Raw genomic sequence first — 20,552 nt, forward strand, 5'->3', positions numbered from 1 at the left:
GTGGGATCCTCCCGGACCGGGGCACGAACCCGCATCCCCGGCATCGGCAGGTGGACTCTCAACCACTGCGCCACCAGGGAAGCCCCCCCCCCCTTTTTTTTTAAATATAGTTTTGGCTGTGTTGGGTCTTTGTTGCTGCACATGGGCTTTCTCTAGTTGCAGTGAGCGGCGGCTACTCTTTGTTGCCGTGCGCGTGTTTCTCATTGCGGTGGCTTCTCTTGTGGAGCACGGGCTCTAGGCTTGCAGGCTCAGTAGCTGTGGTGCACGGGCTTAGCTGTTGTGCGGCATGTGGGGGTCTTCCCAGACCAGGGCTTGAACCCATGTTCCCTGCATTGGCAGGCAGATTCTTAACCACTGTGCCACCAGGGAAGCCCCTTCTTTTCTTCTTGAAAGGAATCAATTCGAGGCTTTGTTCTCTGCAGTTCATTCTAATAATAACTATTATATTTGAGAAGTTACAACTTTTTACAATAAAGCAAATCAATTCTACTTGTTTAACTGTTAAAGAGAAATGTATCACTTTAGCAAAACAAATATAAAAAGTACTGAATCGGGAATCAGTAGAGCTAGGTTTTGCTTTAGGCTTTGCCATACCTTTATGACCTTAGGCAAATCATTTAACCTCTGCAGGTTGAGCTCTGATCCTCAGACTTTTCTGTGGTTTAACAGGATGAGACTGCAATTAGGTGAAAGGCCCCTAGATGGTGGTGGTGTTCTGAGTTAGGCTTTGTATTTCCCCCCTCTGTAACTAACTACAGTGAAATAAAAAGGAGTAGGTTAGAAAATTATTTCCTATTTAGTTCTGAAAAATTCACTGTTAAGCATTCGTTTAAAATGGCATTCAAAATGGCACTGAATTATGAATCATATGGTCCATGTACATCTGACATTAATTAAAAAGAATAAACCATTAATGATTATACCAAACATCCCCTTATAATTAGCCTATAACATCACTTTCTCTATGTATATTTATCTAAGCTTAAGAAGCTGAACAAAAACTATAAACAATTATTGTTAAGAGTACTGATACATAAAAAACCCTATAGAAAAATATATTTTGTTTTTCACAAATGCCATTTCTAAAATTTTGATAAATGTACTGATTTTTCTTTCATTATGAATGTTTCAGACTGTATTAAAAACCTGTGATTTCCATGAGCACAAAAAGGGTAAGAATAACCCTAGTCATATTAAATGACTTCTCTAGTTTTAACCCACCAAAGAAAAAGGATTTGGAGATTCTAGTTTGAGGAGGATTGGATGAACAACATTAGGTTTTCAACTAAAATTCCTAAACTAAAATAGAAATAGAATACATTTCTATTTCTTCACTATGAAATTCACTGAGTATAAAAATCATGTTCAGTCAATATACAGAATAAGAAAGTACCTATGAAGGGGCTTCCCTGGTGGTGCAGTGGTTAAGAATCCGCCTGCCAATGCAGGGGACACAGGTTTGATCCCTGGTCCAGGAAGATCCCACATGCCGCGGAGCAACTAAGCCCGTGCGCCACAACTACTGAGCCTGCGCTCTGGAGCCCACGAGCCACAACTACTGAAGCCTGTGCACCTAGAGCCCGTGCTCTGCAACAAGAGAAGCCACCGCAATGAGAAGCCTGGGCACCACAATGAAGAGTAGCCCCTGCTCGCCGGAACTAGAGAAAGCTTGTGCACAGCAATGAAGACCCAACGCAGCCAAAAATAAAATAAATTAAATAAATAAATAAATAAATAAAAGTACCTATGAAAAACCTACACCATGCTACATTTTTACTTCTTGTCAGTTGAGTAGGTAATAAATGGCAAGCAAAAAATGAAGCATGATGGAGTGGAAGACATAAAACTGCAAATTTTGTTTCAATGAAGATTTTTATCAATAAAGAGGAAAGATATTGGAGCATATTGGATCCAAGATAGTATCACTATTTATTATGTGAAAGTTGTCCAGCCAGCCCGCCAACCAATCAACCAACCAAAAAACCTCTATTGAGCCTATATGGTGCAAAGGGCTGGAGATATAAAGATAAGATACCAACTCTGTTCTCAAAAACCTTAGTCTAATATGTATGAGAAAAGGACTTTGAAAAGTTCAGTTCGGTTTATTATAGTGTCAAGTAGATTTACAACTATTGCACTTATCATTCTGCTGACAGAGGCCAAAATTTAAAAGGAATATTTTTCTCCAATAAAGCTAGGTTTTCATGATCTTTGATATAAGATGTTAAAATTACACAGGCAAAGAAATATACCTCATGTCCTATCCCAGACACTACCCCCCACTTCTCACTTTCCTGCTGTTGTACAAGCTTGCTGCAAATAGGAATTTAGTTGGGATAATATGTTTTAAGCCATCCATTTCTTATGAAATAACTTGAGTGAAATTTGACCAGTTTTCTTTATACTGTCCTCTTTACCCAAAACATGTAGAACAAACAGCTCCCATATTCCAAAATCAATTTTAACCATATACTGGGAAATGAACTTTAATAAAAGACAGAGTAAATATCTCCTCCCTTACAGAACCCCACATGGTGTTCACATGATGGTTTCACCACTTACTGCCTAACTTTGAATTCAGACAGTGGAAACAAAAAAGCTAAAAAGTGGCCCAGCATATGAAACTCTTCTCAAAAATAGAAGAAAGTTATGAACATAGTTGGGAAAGTGTTTTACATTTTCAATGAAATTCTATTCCATTGATCTGTTGGGAAGATTGTCTTCGACCTATTTGGCTTTAGCCCATAAACTATAATTGATTCAGTGTTGCAAGGAACCACTTTTATCTTAAGCCTGGAATGCATAACAATGGATAGCAGGAAAGTGGTTTTTTATTTACTCTAATAACTGTGCAGGGAAGAGCTGGAGAAAAAAGAAAACAACCCCAAAAGTATCAGCCTTCAGATTCTCAAATTATTTTTCGCTCTGATTATATTTGGAAGAATGAGCTGGGGGTTTGGCATTGTTTTCCATCTTAACAGTTGCTCTGTATTCTGAGATATATGTGATTCATAATGTACCACTATAACAAGACATAGTTTTATATATTACTGGGGTAACTCAAAGAAAATGAATTTTTCTTTGGGTACCAGTAATTGTCAAAAGAATGATTGCAGATTCAGAAAATGTGCTTGTAATAACCCTGTTAACATAAAGTATACACAGAGGAAAGAAATTAAGTACTGTAGGTATGTGGAAGGGTTAGTTGTATTAGCAAGGCATTTCAGGATGGTTTTGGTTCTTTTGACTAAGATACATCAAATTTCAACCCCTTTCAAACAAACACTGGGACAAAGGGGAAACACCTGCTACCACAGGTGCATGTGGTGACTGTGAGCTGATTCACCATGTGCTCACAAAGGCTCCCACTAGTCAATGAACTACCCTCTCCTGGAGCAAGGCTTTGCTCCAGTAATAAGGATAATGCGCTCAAGCTGTTAGAATTAATTTGAATATCAGTAATGAAATTTAGGTTACCAACCATGGCCTGATACTTACAGCATGTAGAATAACAAATGTCCTCTTTTAAAACTAAAGTAGAAAATGAAGAAGCAGGTTAATTTACTTGTGCTGATGAACACAGAGGTCCAAGTGCAACTTCTGCTTCTAAGTGTCCTCATGCTGCCCTGTCACCAGACACTTTCCCGGGGGAAAGGGTCTGCCTGCCTTGCTAATCCTGCTTGATGTCCTCCTTGGTAGAAATGTGCTCATGGGTTTCCATGCACACGTTTCTACTGTGAATGAAAGCTAACTACAAAATCAGATGTTTTCTGCTTTCAGAAAATTCTAGTATACCATGTACAGCATAGATACTTCTTTCAGTTTAAAAAAATAGTGCAAAAACATATCTGATAGTCAAAGTGATAGTTCAAGCGAGTTCTTGTGCCAAGGAACACAGTCAAGCTTCACCTTTAGCCGACTTGTAAAAACTGAATGTAGGTTTTGGGAAATATTCCAGATTTTCCCATCAATTCTCCACTCATCCAGTCATCATCTACAGATTCCAGCTCTGTTATTATGTCTCCAGCCTGTAAGAAGACAGGAATTAAAAATAATTATTAGTTTCTATTGAGGATAAGCATGGTAAGCAGCCCACCTGGAGAGGCATGTACATCTCCTCTTTATATAACTCACTTATCTTGATTTGCCGAGAGGATTAAACAGTGTACCACAAAGATGATCTAACCTTAATGATGCCATTAGCTTGTATGCTCTTTTCCTCAAAGTGCATTCCTTTGCCATTGTCACCCTTGTTGCACTTTTATTTTCCTGGTTGTATTTTGTGCCCCCCCCCAAATTCACCACTCTTAATCTAAAATTCTTCTTTAATAAATAAAAGTACCAGCTATCATATATATAAAAATTTTTTTCCCCATTAACAATTATTTATTGAGTACCCACTGTGTGTCAGACCCTATTCTGGGCACTATGGATACAGCAAAGAGTAAAGCCCTTATTCTAGAGTTGGGAGATGAATAAGCCAGCAGAGGAGGACAGAAAGTGTGGGCTGCCATCTCTTTAGGGCAACCAGGTGACACTTATGCAAAGATCTGAAGATGAGAGAGCGAACCATATGTTTACTGTATGCCTTGTCCTTTTCTATGTACTTCATGGGAATTAACTCATTTATTTTTATTTTTTAACAAACTAAGAATAGTGGAAATTAATTCATTTAAACAACAACACAGTCCTAGAAGTGGGTACTATTATCCCCATTTTTGAGAAATATTTTTATAGATTTCCTTATTTTAAAGAAAAGGAAACTGAAGGTCAGATTACGTGACTTGCTCAGTGTTGCATGTCTAGTTAGTGGTAGAGACAGAATTCAAACCTAGTGTGATTCCAGGGCCCGTATTGCTATTAGGCATGAGGTCACCACGTTTTACAGCAGACCTTTTTACTTAGAAAGGTTTTTACTGCAATTGCCTTTTCTCAACATCCTGAGCACTTTGTACTCTATATATTCTTCCACATAATGGTATTCTCCTCTACCATTTAGTTTATTCCATTCCTCCAGGGCCTCAATATCAAATTTGCATTCTTTCCTGTCTTAAAGAGCTTCACCCTGACTCAGCACATGATTTATCCTCATCAGGTTAGTCAAAGGGGTTGTGTATCTTATTTGTGTATGAATTACAATTTCTCAATTTCAAAAGTTATGTCTTCATCTGTTATCTCCTGAAACTATTTTGTTCTTTATGGTTTCTAACTGTTGCTTAGAATCTGGGTTTAGGATTCTATAATGGTCCAAGATGACCCTGGCTACTTTTAAGAATATCTTTATCAGGCTAAATGGATTTATTTGTAGCCCTAGGACATTGCCCTTTGGAAAACTGGTTTGATTTAAGGCCTTTCTTAAGGGAAAATGCTGACTATCCCATGTCATTAATTTACCTTGCTAAAATCTGTAAAAATTCTGGCATTCAAAGTTTCTGTTACAAGTAAGTTCCTTCCACTTCCTAAACTATAACATAATCACTGACTAACAAGTAAGTTCCTTCCACTTCCTAAACTATAACATAATCACTGACTAAAACTATTTTTCTTAGCTCTGATCCATACATACATAATATGTCAGTTTTCTGAGGGCTGGGACAATTTTAAAAAGTTTTATTTACTAATATTCTGTGGATATTTAATAAAATATTAATGATCAACAACTCTGAAAGTGGTGCAGAATCCATTAACTAAAAAACTCTAGAACTATCTTGCTTACAGCCAGGCATTTGTAAAATGAAGACAACCTATTTTCTGGATGATACTGTGAATTCTGTTACATTGACATAACCTAAATGAAGGCCAAAATAATATCCAAAAAGTCTGAATCCAGAGTGTTAACTTGCAGTAACATTTTATGTAAAGATAAAAGGAATTAATTTTGAGCCACTGACTCTCAAGATTGAAAAGGACTAGGGCAACAGTTTCTAAACATTTGGATTTTATGGACCAATAAATTAAAAAAAAAACTGATATAGGGTTACCAATTATAATTTTGCATAAGAAATCTATACATTTACTAATAATATTTTATAATAGGAATGATATTTTAATATGAAAAAGAAGAAATTCTCAGAATAAAGTAAAACTCCATCACAAAATAGAAAAGTTAGCAACCTTATATATCTATCATGCCTCCCCTTCTCCATGGCTCCCCTAAAGCCCGCACATACACAATATCACTGTTTTCCTCATTTTGTTGTAGACAGATGAAAACCTTGTTTGGGAACCCACTGTCTTAAGTCTCATCTTGTCTAATCACTCCTGGATACTTTAATTCCTTCTATGGCACCCCTGCCTCTGAGTGTCTCCAATAATGGAGAATTTCCCACTGTCTGACACAGGCTCTTCTGATGGCAATGACTTACTAAAGCCACCCTCCTTCCTCTGGCCCAATCCCAAAGTACTACCCTGGGTGCTTTCCTCTGACCATGGTCGAACTGTGGACTGCGGAAACAGGATCATGGAAGTATTCTTTTTACTTTAAAAAAAATGAAAGGTACTTCCTTGATGAAGTAAGATTAAGATTTAGATTTTAGGCTTCTAAAAAAAAACTTGTGCAAAGTACCTTAACCTTTTGGGATCATTTCCCTAAAGTCTAGTCAGTGTCTTTGTGGACAAGACTCTGGTGTCTTATGAGGCACTGCTGCAGAGGCCGGCTGTAGTAGGTGCCACCTGATTTCTCCACTGGTTTCAAAGACATGAAGGCTGCAAGGGCCATGCAGAGGATCATCCTTTACTAGGGCTACCAATGAAACCTCCAACATTAGTGAGACATGTTATAAGGCTAAGGAATAAGGAATTTGGTAGGCGACTGTGGTGCTATGGATATCAATAAGGCTTTCTTTAAGTACCTGAATGCCTTGCTGATAATTTACATTTGCCCTATTCACTTTCTCTAATCTCATCCTTTAGAATGAGGGTCTGAGATCTGTTCTTTTTTTTTTTTTTGCGGTACGCGGGCCTCTCACTGTTGTGGCCTCTCCCATTGCGGAGCACAGGCTCCGGACGCGCTAGCTCAGCAGCCATGGCTCACGGGCCCAGCCGCTCCGCAGCATGTGGGATCTTCCCGGACCAGGGCACGAACCCGTGTCCCCTGCATCGGCAGGCGGACTCTCAACCACTGTGCCACCAGGGAAGCCCTGTTCTTTCTTGACTGATGATCAGTACTCCACCCAAATGTTCCACCCTTCAGTGGAAGACATTTCAAAATTTATAGCTGCTTAATGCAATTACAAAAAGATACACATTCTGACCTTGAAGGAAAGCTCATCTTCATTCTCCCCGTGGAAATCATACAAGGCTTTGGCCTTCCTCCCCTTCAGTGCTAAAGCAGCCATACTTTTAGCCTCAGCTGTGAAGACACCAAAAATTCAAATATATAGAAAGACATTGGACTAAAACACAAGTCGAACATTTTAAGAAACCCCCTTGTCATTCCCAGGACATAATACTTTCAATTAATTTTGAATTTACTTAACTTGCAACAATATGAAGGATGCTGTCTTAGCAGGAAAAAAATTATACAAAATATATTACTATTTAGGAGACAAAATTAGCCATTATTAATTGATGGCATTTTTAAATCTCTTTTCCTCATAACTTCAATAAATTATATGAAGAAAGTTTGCATGACTTTATGAATCAACTTGCAAATGTAGGCAAACAACTTAAATTGAACATGGCCAGAGGGAAACGGAATATGTATCATTTCAAAGGCCTCATGCTCCCCTTAGAGGGTAAGAGCCTCCTTGCAGCTGTCCCACCTGGGCAGGGCCGCACGAAGACTGCGGGGAAGATGCCCTCCCTGTCGCGCAGTCTGCCCTTGTACCAGTCGGAGTCCACACGTTCTATGATCAGGATCTGGTCTCCCCTCTTGAAGGACAAGTCGTCACTGGTCTCCGCTGTGAAACTGTGAAGAGCTTCACACCATTCTGCAGAAAGACTGTTCTCCTGTTTCAAATCAGAAGTTTGGTAAGAAATGTGAGATTTTATTTGAGATTAATTTCTACAAAGCTTAAAAAGTGGTGGAAAAAAAGCTAAGGGGTCATAAGATTTCAAAGCCTGAAGGCTACTTTAAATCACTCAATACCTTATGTCACTACTGAGTTTCAGAAATAAAAGTTTCCAGTAACTTTTTTCTTAAAATAGAATTCTAAATGACAGACGTGATAAAATTTGTGACTTTCTGCTTTCAAGGGCTATATAATGCTTAAGCAAAAATTTTTTCTAATTATTATCTATGACAGTTACACTAAAATTAGATAAAAGCTTTCAATATTTGTGTATAGTATTTATGATACTATGAAAACATTCTGGCAAAGCATATAATTTTCAGTGAGGTTCTTCTTTATCTAAATTAGGAAGGATCAGAATGGGCATTCTGTTAATTCCCAGGTCTCTACGTGTTTCAGAGGCTATCAGATTCCATGGCACAGGACTTCATTAGTTCACACTTCTAATTTTTTTTTTTTTTTGGCTGCATTGGGTCTTCGTTGCTGCACGCGGGCTTTCTCTAGTTGCAGTGAGCAGGGGCTACTCTTCATTGCAGTGCACAGGCTTCTCACTGCGGTAGCTTCTCTTGTTGCAGCGCATGGGCTCTAGGCACTCAGGCTTCAGTAGTTGCAGCATGCGGGCCCTAGAGCACGCGGGCTTCAGTAGTTGCGGCGCATGGGCTTAGTTGCTCCACAGCATGTGGGATCTTCCTAGACCAGGGATTGAACCTGTGTCCCCTGCATTGGCAGGCGGATTCTTAACCACTGTGCCACCAGGGAAGTCCCCACACTTTTAATTTTATGAGGCATAGTTAGCTCCAAGGCTGGCAGGATAATCACCCAGATATGGTGGGCTAGTGTGATGGAATGCTCCAACAGTAATGCTTTTACTACAAACACATCAGAAGAAGGTTCTGCCCTGAGAAGAGGCATCACTGCCAAGTCACGATGGGAGCCCTATGTTCAAGAAGCCCAAGCAGAGAGGCAAGGATAACACTAAGAGCAAAGGCTTGGAGCCCGCCAGTCAGCTCTGCTACCTCCTAGCTGACACTGGGCAAGAAACTTCTCTACTCTGAGCCTCAGCTTCATCTTAAGAGTTGCTCTGGGGATCAAATGAGGTAATGTGTGTAGAATGCTTAGCACAGTGCCTGGTACATCTTAAGTTCTCATCAACTGATGGCTTGAAAGAAAAACAAAAAATTAAACAAAAAACCCTAACCCTACCGTCTTGTTTCTGTACTTGGGTAACCAACCCTAAAGAACGGTACTTGTCACTCCCAAGAAATACAGGGAACCATGTGAACATTTCCTTTTGGAGAACTGTAGTCCCTTTATTTCCTGTTTGACTTTAGCAGTGGGGGGAAGATGAAAGAATTGAGAGACACACAGCCTAATTACCACTGACATTTTGACAAACAATGACCCCGTCAGGCTCACTCTTCTAAAATAATGTCACAAAAAACAATGGGAAGTCACCCACATTCCTATTCAGTTTAAACACTTCTGAAGCCATGTTATACAGTGTAAGAATTTTAATCCATTTTTTTCTCTCTCCCATTATAAAATAATACAAATGTTCCTAAACACTTGGCAGTTCGGAAATATACGAAGAATGGGAAAAACACCCAACCACCTATAATCTCACTACCTAAGGGCAAGTGAATGGTAACAAACACATTTCCTCATAGTCTTTTTATGCTATATATTCAACTTCCCTATAATACATGTTTTCCTCCCATGCCATTTACTTTACAAATCTAGTTTTTAATGTCCTCAGAACATTCTCCCGATAATGACCATGTTTAGGTTATTTCCAATTTTTTCTTGTTACAGTAACACCACCATGACCATCTTTGTGACTAAAACCTTGTCTCATTGTTCATCCTTTTCTTAGGGTGAGAAATAAAAATAATGATAACAATAATCTGCACTTTCTCTGTTTTAACATTCACATACTTAAAATTACTTATTTACTGTTGAGTTGTATTGAATCTTCATTAACTAGATACGTTAAATGGTATTTTATTGTCTCTTTACAAGGCATTTCTTTGATTACTATAAGGTTAAATACTTTTTTAATATCAGCCACTTATAGTATCTCTTTCATGAATATTCTAATAATATCTCTTTCCTTGTTTTTTATCAGGGTTTGCATGTCTTTCTAACTCATTTGTACGAGCTCTATACACAATAAAGATATTAATCATCTATTTACTTCAAATATTTGCTACATGAATTTAAAAATGACTTACAGGGCTTCCCTGGTGGCACAGTGGTTAAGAGTCCACCTGCCAATGCAGGGGACATGGGTTCAAGCTCTGGTCCGGGAAGATCCCACATGCCGCAGAGCAACTAGGCCCGTGCACCACAACTACTGAGCCTGCACTCTAGAGCCCACGAGCCACAACTACTGAGCCCGCATGCCACAACTACTGAAGCCAGCGTGCCTAGAGCCTGTGCTCCACAACAAGAGAAGACACTGTAATGAGAAGCCCACGCACTGCAATGAAGAGTAGCCCCCGCTCTCTGCAACTAGAGAAAGCCCGCACACAACGAAGACCCAACACTGCCAAAAATCAATAAATAAACTGAAAAAACCCCACAAAAAATGATTTATAACATTTTCTTTCGATAATTATGATTTTAATAGTCCTCCCAGAGATAAAACTTGGCTTTCACTACAGTTATCTATTCAAGCAGCCTACCTGATAATCTGCACCAGAATCTTCTTTTTTGGTTTTCAGTGGTACCTTTGTGCCTGTATTTTAAAAAAATGTCAAAACTTCAGCTGTAAAGACCATATAATATTGGAGAAAAACTTTGGGGGCAGAGTGAAAAGTCTGGGATTCCAGATCAGTCTCTTCATGTACTGGCTGTATAACTTTGCCCAGCACTACCCTCTCCGGATTTGTTTTCTTTACTGTAAGGTGAAGGAGGATACACATTAGTTATACTCTATAGGCCATTTCTCTTTGAAAGTCAGTGATTTTTTTCCCTGCCATTTCTAATATGAAGCCACCACTAATTACCTAAAACACCAAAACCAGCTCTTTGAGAGACTGCCACAACAATGAGTATCCCAATAATGATGTTTACCATTTAAAAATCATTTTTCCTTCTACCTTAAAAAATATGGCAATATGAATATGCAACTTAAGAATTAACCTATTATCTGGTTTATTTGAATTAGGATAGGACATAATAAAAAACCATATTCTCTGTACTCACTTAAAACATTTGTACCAGAGGTGGGATGATCCTCAATGAGTTCCACAAAGTTAAGGGGGAAGATCCCAGATCTCTCTCGAAGTTCTCCTCTTGCCCACTCGTCATTCACATACTCTTTAAGAATAATAATTTCTCCCTCTGAGAAACTTAACTCATCCTTCTGGTCTCCAATATACTCAAATCGAGCAACACATCTTGGGCCTCTGAAGAAAGAAGACCACATTTGTGGGTTAAACTAGAGAGTACTAACTTTCAGAATGCCTTAAAACCTTCATTTAGTCTTTCAATAAATATTTATTCTGTGTTTACTTTGGAACAAGGTATACTAGGCATAGTTTAAAATTTTCCATGAAAAAGAATAAGCTATATTTCTAAATGATAGTCCTTACTTTTTAGATATGAACCTATTCACTCAGAAAGGCTAAAGTCAAGGTCACAAGTACAGGCAGAATCCCAGATAAGCAGCTGGTGGTTTGGTTAATGTTGCACATCTTTTGATCACCTTTTCTTCATGACAGAATCTCCCCAGTCTCCTTGTCTTTGTATCCTTGGGCCACAGTAATCCAGGGCCAAGTCTGAACCCTCTCAGTCATAAATGCACTGATTTTAGGAGTGTTAACCCTTAGAATCTCAGGGCAAGACATCAAACTTCCATGGCAGAAATGCAATGGGCACCAGCTGGGCAGGGTAGATGCTCAATGTATGCTGAATCAGTGAGTTGTGTATATAGATGAATGGCCTTCAAAACTAGAAGGTTCGAAGAAAACAGAAACTCGGCTTATTATCTTATAACATTTAATCTTATATCTTACACTGTTGTTTTAAAAATGATTTTTGTATCTCCTTTAAAAAGGCTTCATTTCTGAGAATTAGAACAATCCTTAAATGATCTACAATTTTGACTGAAAATAAGATAAAAACAGAGATGAAATTGTGTCCCTAGAAGACATGATTGAACCCCAAACCTTTGATTTGAGGCTTTGGAAAGGAAGTTTCAACAGCTATGACTAAGGAGATGCAATTGTCTGAAGAGAATATAGGTGGGTACTCGCTCCAATCAAAGTCTGATTTAAGTCAGGTCAATGGATCAACAGCCATGAAAGCCCACTTTAAATTCAACCTGCTGACACAGTAAACACTGCTTAAAAATAGGAGAAAAACTGAACCTGAAATAGAATTAAACTATTGTGGCATCAGAAGTTTTCTTATTTGTGATAACCTTTGCATTTATTTTCTAAAGTCCTCAGGGAGCATATCTTCTTATGTCTGACCTATTCAAAGACAGGTTTACAGTCTTCAGCAGGTACTGAATTCTATTAATTTGCTCATTTAACTGGAATATAAAGTTGCATTGTGGCAATGTTTTAAATCACAAAGGAGTTACAGTGATGCAGAAAAGGGTACATAAATTCATGGAAAGGTCTTCAAACATAAAGAAGACCCCTCCAAATTAACTCTTCCTTTACTTTCTTCTAGCTCCTCTCAAAAACAAAACAATACAAAATGCCTAGCAGTTCTTGTAGGGTTCATATTTCTGTTAGGTTTACTTTTTTGTTCATTAAAAAAATATATATTTATTTATTTGGCTGCACCGGGTCTTAGTCGTGGCATGTGGGATCTTCATTGCAGCATGCAGGATCTTTTAGTTGCAGCATGTGAACTCTTAGTTGCGGAACGTGGGATCTAGTCCCCTGACCAGGGATTGAACCTGATCCCCCTGCATTGGGAGCACGGAGTCTTAACTACTGGACCACAAGGGAAGTCCCTCTGTCAGGTTTAAATATTTTCTATTGTTGCAGGAAGCGGGGGGACCCCTTCCAGGGCCTAAGAGTGGGCTCTTGTCTAACACTCAGAAATGAATTGTCTGAGGAGACACACGTACTGACAAAGCAAAAGACTTTATTGGGAAGGGGCGCCTGGGTGGAGAGCAGCGGGGTAAGAGACCCCAGGAGAACTGCTCTGCCACGTGGCTCGCAGTCTCAGGTTTTATGGTAATGGGGTTAGTTTCCGGGTTGTCTCTTCCCAGTCATCTTGGTTGGCCCATATTTAGTCTGACTCAGGGTCCTTCCTGGTGGTGCGCCCATCTCTCAGCCAAGATGGATTCCAGTGTGAAGGATTCTGGGACTTTGGTAGGACAATATTAAGGGCTAGTGTATCCTCCCTCCTTTTGGCCCCTCCTGAATTCTTCTGGTTAGTTTTACAAGACATATTATGGGCTGGTATCTCTTCCCTCTTTTCAGCCCCTCCTGAATTCTGGTTAGCAGCACGTTCCTTATCGGGACTTCCTGTTGTGAGACAACTCGTGCAAGTGGTTATCATCGTGCCTAGCCAAGGTGGGTGGTTTCCGTCAGCGGTTCCCTAACACTATGACAAAAATATTTGAACCTTCTAGAAATCTGTTGGTAGATAAACAGCAGAAGGCCAACACAAAATACCCTGGATGATGAAACCTCTCTGCTCGGGTGAGGCCAGGCTATAGGACACACTGGGATAGACTGTGCCTGTCTATATGGCCTGTATTGATATGGAGAGTTGCTTCTATCAGCATTGTTGCAATTTCACCAGAATTTTTAAACAAGTAGTTTACCTCATAATTAAAAAGACACATTGAGAATCTGAATAATTATACATCTGAAGTGTTTATTCTGTATGACAAATGATCACATCCTTTGTATCTTGTGCAAAACAACACAAGTAAAACTTACTTAACACAATGAGATGCGACGGATTCCCTTTTCCCATTTCCTCCTGGAACATCAGTCTAGTAAAGACAAAAATCAAGACAACAGCTGTATTCTTTCAGATTTTAATAAGATAAATTTAAGCTAAGTAATTAGCAAATTCATGACTGAAGTTAGCCAGTTTAGCTAGGTGTTAAACTGACGAAATGTACCACAGGTGCTACAAAGGTATGAAATCCAGAATTTGGGTTTTTAAAAAAATGTGTAACTTGTGATGTAGCCTTCCTTGAATAACCAATCAATCCTCTTATTTGCTGGAATAAGCACATTAATGTCGTTCTACCCCTGACTGAGTATACTCCACCCCTTATCCCCAAAGTTGAAAACTTCAGGTGAGGAGGGCTTAGGATAGAAACTAGGCATCAGGCACTACATAGACACCTATTCAAACTGTTGGTAGAACTCTGCAATACTTTCATGACCCTAAAATAAAATCTTTTCATCAAACTTGTGGATTCTCTCCATTTTCATAACCCTGGAACACTTTTTCCCCTTCAACGTTGAGTAGGGAAGGAAGAGAGGACTTAGTACTCAGTGAGCATCAACTAAGAGGCAAGCACTTTATATAATAACTCATCTACAAGGCTCCAGAGAGCTGGGTTGTGATGAAATATTTGACCATAATGCACTATAAGTCTGAAAACTACTTAAGGCTTTGAGGTTTACATTAAATAAATCAGTGCCCTTCTTAATGAATTTCAAAAGTTCCAAGTCTTAAAACAATTTTTTAAACTTGTAGGCTTAGAAATAACACTTACACCAATAATCTGGCAAATTCAGTGTGATTGATTTCAGTGTGGTAATTGTGCTTTTTAAAGTACTGCTACATTGGGCAGAAGAAAAATGAGGAAGAGTGCTACAACTAACATTACTCTTTAATATTAATTGAGAGAATGTGGTTGGATTTCTCCAAAGAATCAGGGTATTTTTATATACCAGACAATTTTTAAGACCCACATTTCATAATTCAAGAGACTCAACCTCATTCATACTTAAAAAATACAGGTTTTCTGTTATATTTGTTTGCTAAGTTTCTGATGTAATGGAAAATCATTTTCTTCCCCCCACCCCGCCAAGCAGTTAATGCTCAACTATTTAAGCCAGGTTTATTGATATGTTCCAGTACCAATAAGTTATATTAGAGACTGAGTCATTCTCTTCCTGCTGTTATAAACGTTCAAGTGGCAGTCTGAATTTCATCCCATGTTTCTCAGCCACCCGGGCTTATCACTCAGGGCTCTACTTACACAAGTTACGCTTTGAGGGTGTATAAAATTCGGACACTTTAATATATGTTTCCCAGTCAGATTTGCAATTATTATGTGAAAAATCATTAATGGACCATTACCTCCAGTGAAAGTACTTTGGTATTCCCAAATCTGTTTTCTTAAAGGTTGAAATAAATGGGAATGGAAAGGATGAAAGAAACCAGTAACGAAACGTACTCCAAAGAAAAGGAGAAGTGGTACCATAACCTCAGAGAACAAACATTCCTTCAGGACAATCCAGTATCACTTAATTCTTTTTTTTTTTTTTTTTTTTTGCGGTACACAGGCCTCTCACTGTTGTGGCCTCTCCTGTTGCGGAGCACAGGCTCCGGACGCGCAGGCTCAGCGGCCATGGCTCACAGGCCTAGCCTTTCCGCGGCATGTGGGATCTTCCCGGACCGGGGCACGAACCCGTATCCCCTGCATCGGCATCGGCAGGCGGACGGACTCTCAACCACTGCGCCACCAGGGAAGCCCCTCATTTAATTCTTGTTTGCTGAATGTTGCAAAGAATTAACATATACCCTCAAGTGCTTATCAACCCTCCAAGAACAGCTGATTCACCAGTGGACCGGTAGTTTTCACTTTAGGATTTCAGATAGCATTTAAGCATTAAGTTCTAATATTCCATAATATATGAATAATTAACTGGTATCTAATTGAACAAACCTTTATTTCTGAATTTTTCAAACACCAAATGAATTAACAGAAGAGAGAGAACTAGAACCCAAGAATCTAGGTTTCTGGTTATTTTTTTTCCAAACTGTAAATTACACAGAGTTCACTGAATATATGACCAATTTAAACAATCTACTTACAATCACTTTGACGTAGGTGGCAGGAAATACACCAGTCTGGTTTCTACATTTCCCCCTGTACCAATCTGTACCTATTTTTTCCAGAAGATAAACAATTTCTCCTGAAGTGAGGTTCAAATCATCAACTTGCTCTGTAACATAAAATAATTATGTATGATGAATTACCCTGCTTGCAGATCTGATTAAAGTAGCATTTAGTTCTGTCTACCGAGGCAGTATGTTCTACTGATTCTGAGAACAGGTTATACTAATCAAATTGACTTTAAAAATATATTATTTTTTCCTGGATATCGTTGTTATGAGCCTCCTCTTTTTAGATCAAATTAGATATATTTACCAGGCACTGATTGATAGGAAATGGTTAAAAAACACACAAAACATTGTGCTGGCCAAGGATTCTTCCTGCGTCAATATAAACCCTCTGCTGAATACATATTTTAACAATGAAAAGAGTTTTATAGACATGGTATAATATTCATATTATTCTCAACCATGCTTAAAAATCATTTCAATCTCAAAATATTAACTAAGGGAGTCCTACAGCTCTTTTGCAAATAAATTTACTCACAGTGAAACAAAAATCAGTCTACCAAGTGGATAAAAAAAAGGTTATAAATAAATCAGGAATTTATTTTATTTGTAGCCTTGGATATAAAAGGTACTTAAAAATTGATTACAAAAATTTATATTATTTATTTATTTATTTTTATTTATTTATTTATTTTTGGCTGTGCTGGGTCTTTGTCGCTGCTGCACGCGGGCTTTCTCTAGTTGTGGCCAGGGGGGCTACTCTTTGTTGCAGTGCACGGGCTCTAGGTGCATGGGCTTCAGCAGTTGCAGCATGCAGGCTCAGTAGTTGCGGCACATGGGCCCTAGAGCACATGGGCTTCAGTAGTTGCGGTGCATGGGCTCAGTAGTTGTGGCTCGCGGGCTCTAGAGTGCAGGCTCAGTAGTTGTGGCACATGGGCTTAGTTGCTCCGCGGCATGTGGGATCTTCCCGGACCAGGGATTGAACCCGTGTCCCCTGCATTGGCAGGCGGATTCTTAACCACTGCGCCACCAGGGAAGTCCCTATTTTTTATTTTATACTCATTTCATAAGTAATAGCTGAGCTATGTGTGTTGGTTTTACAACCCTTAGGAGAAAAGAACTCCACTTATTAAATTCAAATTAATTTCATTATAACTGGTATTTGGTACCCCATTTTGAAAGATTTAAAAAGTTTGCAACTGGTAGGCAATTTGCTAATTGTTCATTTGTAAGGGAAACACTCCTCTCTCTCTCACAGGGAGTTTTAAAGGCAAAGCTATTACAGCTAAGCTTTCTGGAATGCCTGGGTACAGCTGACTCTTCCTGAAGGTGGGGTGATGGATGAGATGACCTCTCCAGTCCAGGGCTCTGCTGGTGCAGAAAATGAGAAGGATGTCCTTGAGAGGTTAACCTGGGGAGTATGCCTGATCCCAGATCCTAAGGTTCTACCACTTTATTGCTTATGTCCTTACCTGCCGGAAAATCATGAAGAACGACAGCATGAGGGGCACCACTGTCAACAGGCTTCTGAGTGTGGCTTGGATCCTTAGGGGGAAAACAGGACGGTGAATGGAGTGTGCAGGATGGACGCTGGATTTATTATTCACTCTGAGACCATTTTATTTTTCCTCATTAGGGTCCTCTTGACACAATTACATTATGAGTACAAGATGCAAACCACACAGTTGAGCCAGACAAGGGAATCATTACCAAGTTGAAAAGGCATGTGCCCTTGCCAGAGGAAAACATTTTTAAAAGCAAGAGAGTAAAACAAAAGGAAATTACTTAACTTTTTTTTTTTTTTTAAAGCAGTACCTATTCTATCCTGAAGTGGTGGTTTTTGACCTCTTTGCCTTTCAAGGGTCACTTTTCCCATAAACTGTGATCAGGACTAAACCTTAAGAACAGAGCCTTAAAAGCAGTCTCCGCATTAAGATGGGAAAAGAAGGAAGTTCTGCAATTCATGCTCTTGCCTTTTGTAATGAAAAGAGCTAACGACTTCCACAAAAGGGTAATTCACAAAAAGTTAAAATCCATTTTGTTTATTACCACTTAACTGAATGCCTTCTCTAATTTGAAAGCCAAGGCTACCTCCCATGCCTGGCCTGGATTTCCTATTTAATCTGAATGGTTTATTCACCAGTAATTCTAAGTAAATTAGCAAAGAGAATTCAGTATTCTCTACCCATCTAACCAACTGCTTAGACTGGCCAGAGGAGAAGCTGAATTTGAAGAGTGACCATTTCTTATTGACAGGCAGCTGTTATTCTTAGTTTCTTTATATGAAGAGACAGGCTTATCCACATCAGCATCATCAAATCTGACTGAAGGATATTATTTGAAATTATAACTTAAAATTCTTCAACACTGGCAAACCTGTGGAATAAACGATGGCAAATTTTGTGCCCATTCTTTTTTTTTTTTTTTTTTTTGGCGGTCCGGGGGCCCCTCACCGCTGTGGCCTCTCCCGTTGCGGAGCACAGGCTCTGGACGCACAGGCTCAGCGGCCATGGCTCACGGGCCCAGCTTCTCCGTGGCATGTGGGATCCTCCCGGACCGGGGCACGAACCCATGTTCCCTGCATTGGCAGGCGGACTCTCAACCACTGCGCCACCAGGGAAGCCCTGTGCCCTTTCTTTTCTCTTCCCTCCTTCAATGGCTCCTGTCCCCTCAGGGCTCGCCCCTCTCCTGGCCATGATGCTCAGCAGGGATCGAGGTCCACTCCTTCCACTTCTGCCCTGCAGCACCTTTGCTCGACTCTTTTCTGAATCAGTCAAAACGCACCTGCACAGGCATGCTGCCTTCTCTCATGTCAGCTGAATGGTAATAGAGGAATAGCTAATGGCAGCTCAGTGTATTAGTTTACCAAAGCAACATTGACATTTTCTTAGAGGATGCTCAGCGCTTTTCCCTAAATAAATGGGCATGATGGGAATCTCAGGGATTGTGGAAAGGAACTATGAGATATTTTAAGCCAAGAGGGCTTTAAAAATTATTATTTACACAATTTATTACATGTGTGTATGTGTGGTTTTCATTTTTCTAATTTACATCTGTGGAAAAAGGAATGGCTGCTCACCAAGTGGTGTTAGGCTAGATGGCTTTCCATATGCTGGAAAAAATAAAGTCAAACACAAACATGAACCTACAGATGGACCAAGATCTAAACACAAGCCTGAGAAGATAGAAGAGGTGGGATGGTAACCTGGGCCTCCCAGTTTCCCTTCTCTGCCTTCCATGCATGGCTACCCCTGGAATGCTGCTCATCCCCTTGGCCTGGCAGATGAAGGGCGAGAGGCACAGGTGAACAGGGTTGGCCACAGGGGTCTGTACAACTCAGACCATACCATTAGGGTGGGTATCTGGGAGGAAAATCCAACATATTTCAAAGCTCTTTCTAGTATGACAGTATGACTATAATGGTTAATACTAATGAGTAAAAAGAATAGCTAATATCAGGACTTCCCTGGCGGTCCAGTGGTTAGGGCTCCGCACTTCCACTGCAGGGGGCACGGGTTCTATCCTTGGTCGGGGAACTAAGATCTCATATGCCGCGCAGTGCCGCCAAAAAAAAAAAAAAAGCTGATATTCACTGTTCACCCACTATGCACTGCTCACTGTGTTAAACACCTTATATGCATTAATTCGCTCATTTAATTTTTAAAGCGCCTTTGAGATATAATTCATATACCACAAAATTCACCCATTTAAAGTGCACCTAGGTTTAGTATATTCACAGAATTGTGCGACCATCACCACAATCTAACTTTAGAACATTTTTATCACTCCCTCAGGAAGCCTCCCACCCATCAGCAGTCTCTCCCCACTCACCCTCCCCCCAGCCCTGGGCAACCACTAATCTACCTTCTGGATTTACCTATTCTGGACTTAATATAAATGGAATCATAATGATAAATCAATTGTATAATCAACTCTGTGAGGAATTATCATACGTATTATTTCACATATTAAAAAAATGAAGTTCAGAGAGGTCAAGTCACCGCCTCAGGTAGTGGGAGGGAAACTGAAACCCGCGTCTGTGCTGAGAACCAAGTGAGGTGACAATCCCCTGCCTCCCAGCTCTGACAGCCCAGCCTCAACTGATAATGTGCAGTGCCTTCTGTTGACTAAGGTAGAGGAAAGCATAACACATTTTTAGAAATATTTACCTTAAAACTAGGCTTTCAAATAGGTAAGTTTTATTTTTCTATAAAAAAAGGTCCTGTTAGCCATGACCCAGAGCCTAAGAGAGGCTCCACCTTAGTGTCACCAGCTGTCGGCCCTCGGCGGTCACCTCTCTGCCAGTCTACGGCACAAGCCTGAGTATGATAATGTTTCAAGTGGACAAAACTGTGGGCTTCTATACAAGAACAACTTGTAATTTTTTCAGCTTCTATTTTCATCAAGGAGAGCTTTTTGACAGTACAACTCCCATGGTTACCCGTCAGTGTGCTCTGAGAGAGGAAGAAGAGCGGG

The 20,552-nt window shown here is 39.7% G+C and overlaps 1 protein-coding gene across 2 annotated transcripts in view; it reads right to left on the reverse strand.

Annotated features, from left to right (window-relative positions):
• Positions 1 to 3,665: 3,665 nt before the first annotated feature.
• The window catches only part of SH3D19 (SH3 domain containing 19), a 24,330-nt gene continuing 7,443 nt past the window's right edge, over positions 3,666 to 20,552 (reverse strand). The window contains exons 4-11 of one of the 2 annotated variants that reach the window (XM_007469905.1): positions 17,549 to 17,621; positions 16,047 to 16,177; positions 13,925 to 13,980; positions 11,220 to 11,422; positions 10,697 to 10,749; positions 7,764 to 7,950; positions 7,254 to 7,351; positions 3,666 to 4,028 (exon numbers count right to left, since the gene is read on the reverse strand). In XM_007469905.1, the coding sequence (XP_007469967.1) occupies positions 3,912 to 4,028; positions 7,254 to 7,351; positions 7,764 to 7,950; positions 10,697 to 10,749; positions 11,220 to 11,422; positions 13,925 to 13,980; positions 16,047 to 16,177; positions 17,549 to 17,621 (918 nt within the window). In that variant the 3' untranslated portion in view covers positions 3,666 to 3,911. The remainder of the gene's footprint in view (positions 4,029 to 7,253; positions 7,352 to 7,763; positions 7,951 to 10,696; positions 10,750 to 11,219; positions 11,423 to 13,924; positions 13,981 to 16,046; positions 16,178 to 17,548; positions 17,622 to 20,552) is intronic. The other variant, XM_007469904.1, reaches the window with a different exon arrangement.

The sequence above is a fragment of the Lipotes vexillifer genome, unplaced genomic scaffold (genome assembly GCF_000442215.2).
Source record: "Lipotes vexillifer unplaced genomic scaffold, Lipotes_vexillifer_v1.1 scaffold755, whole genome shotgun sequence".
Classification (NCBI taxonomy): domain Eukaryota; kingdom Metazoa; phylum Chordata; class Mammalia; order Artiodactyla; family Lipotidae; genus Lipotes; species Lipotes vexillifer.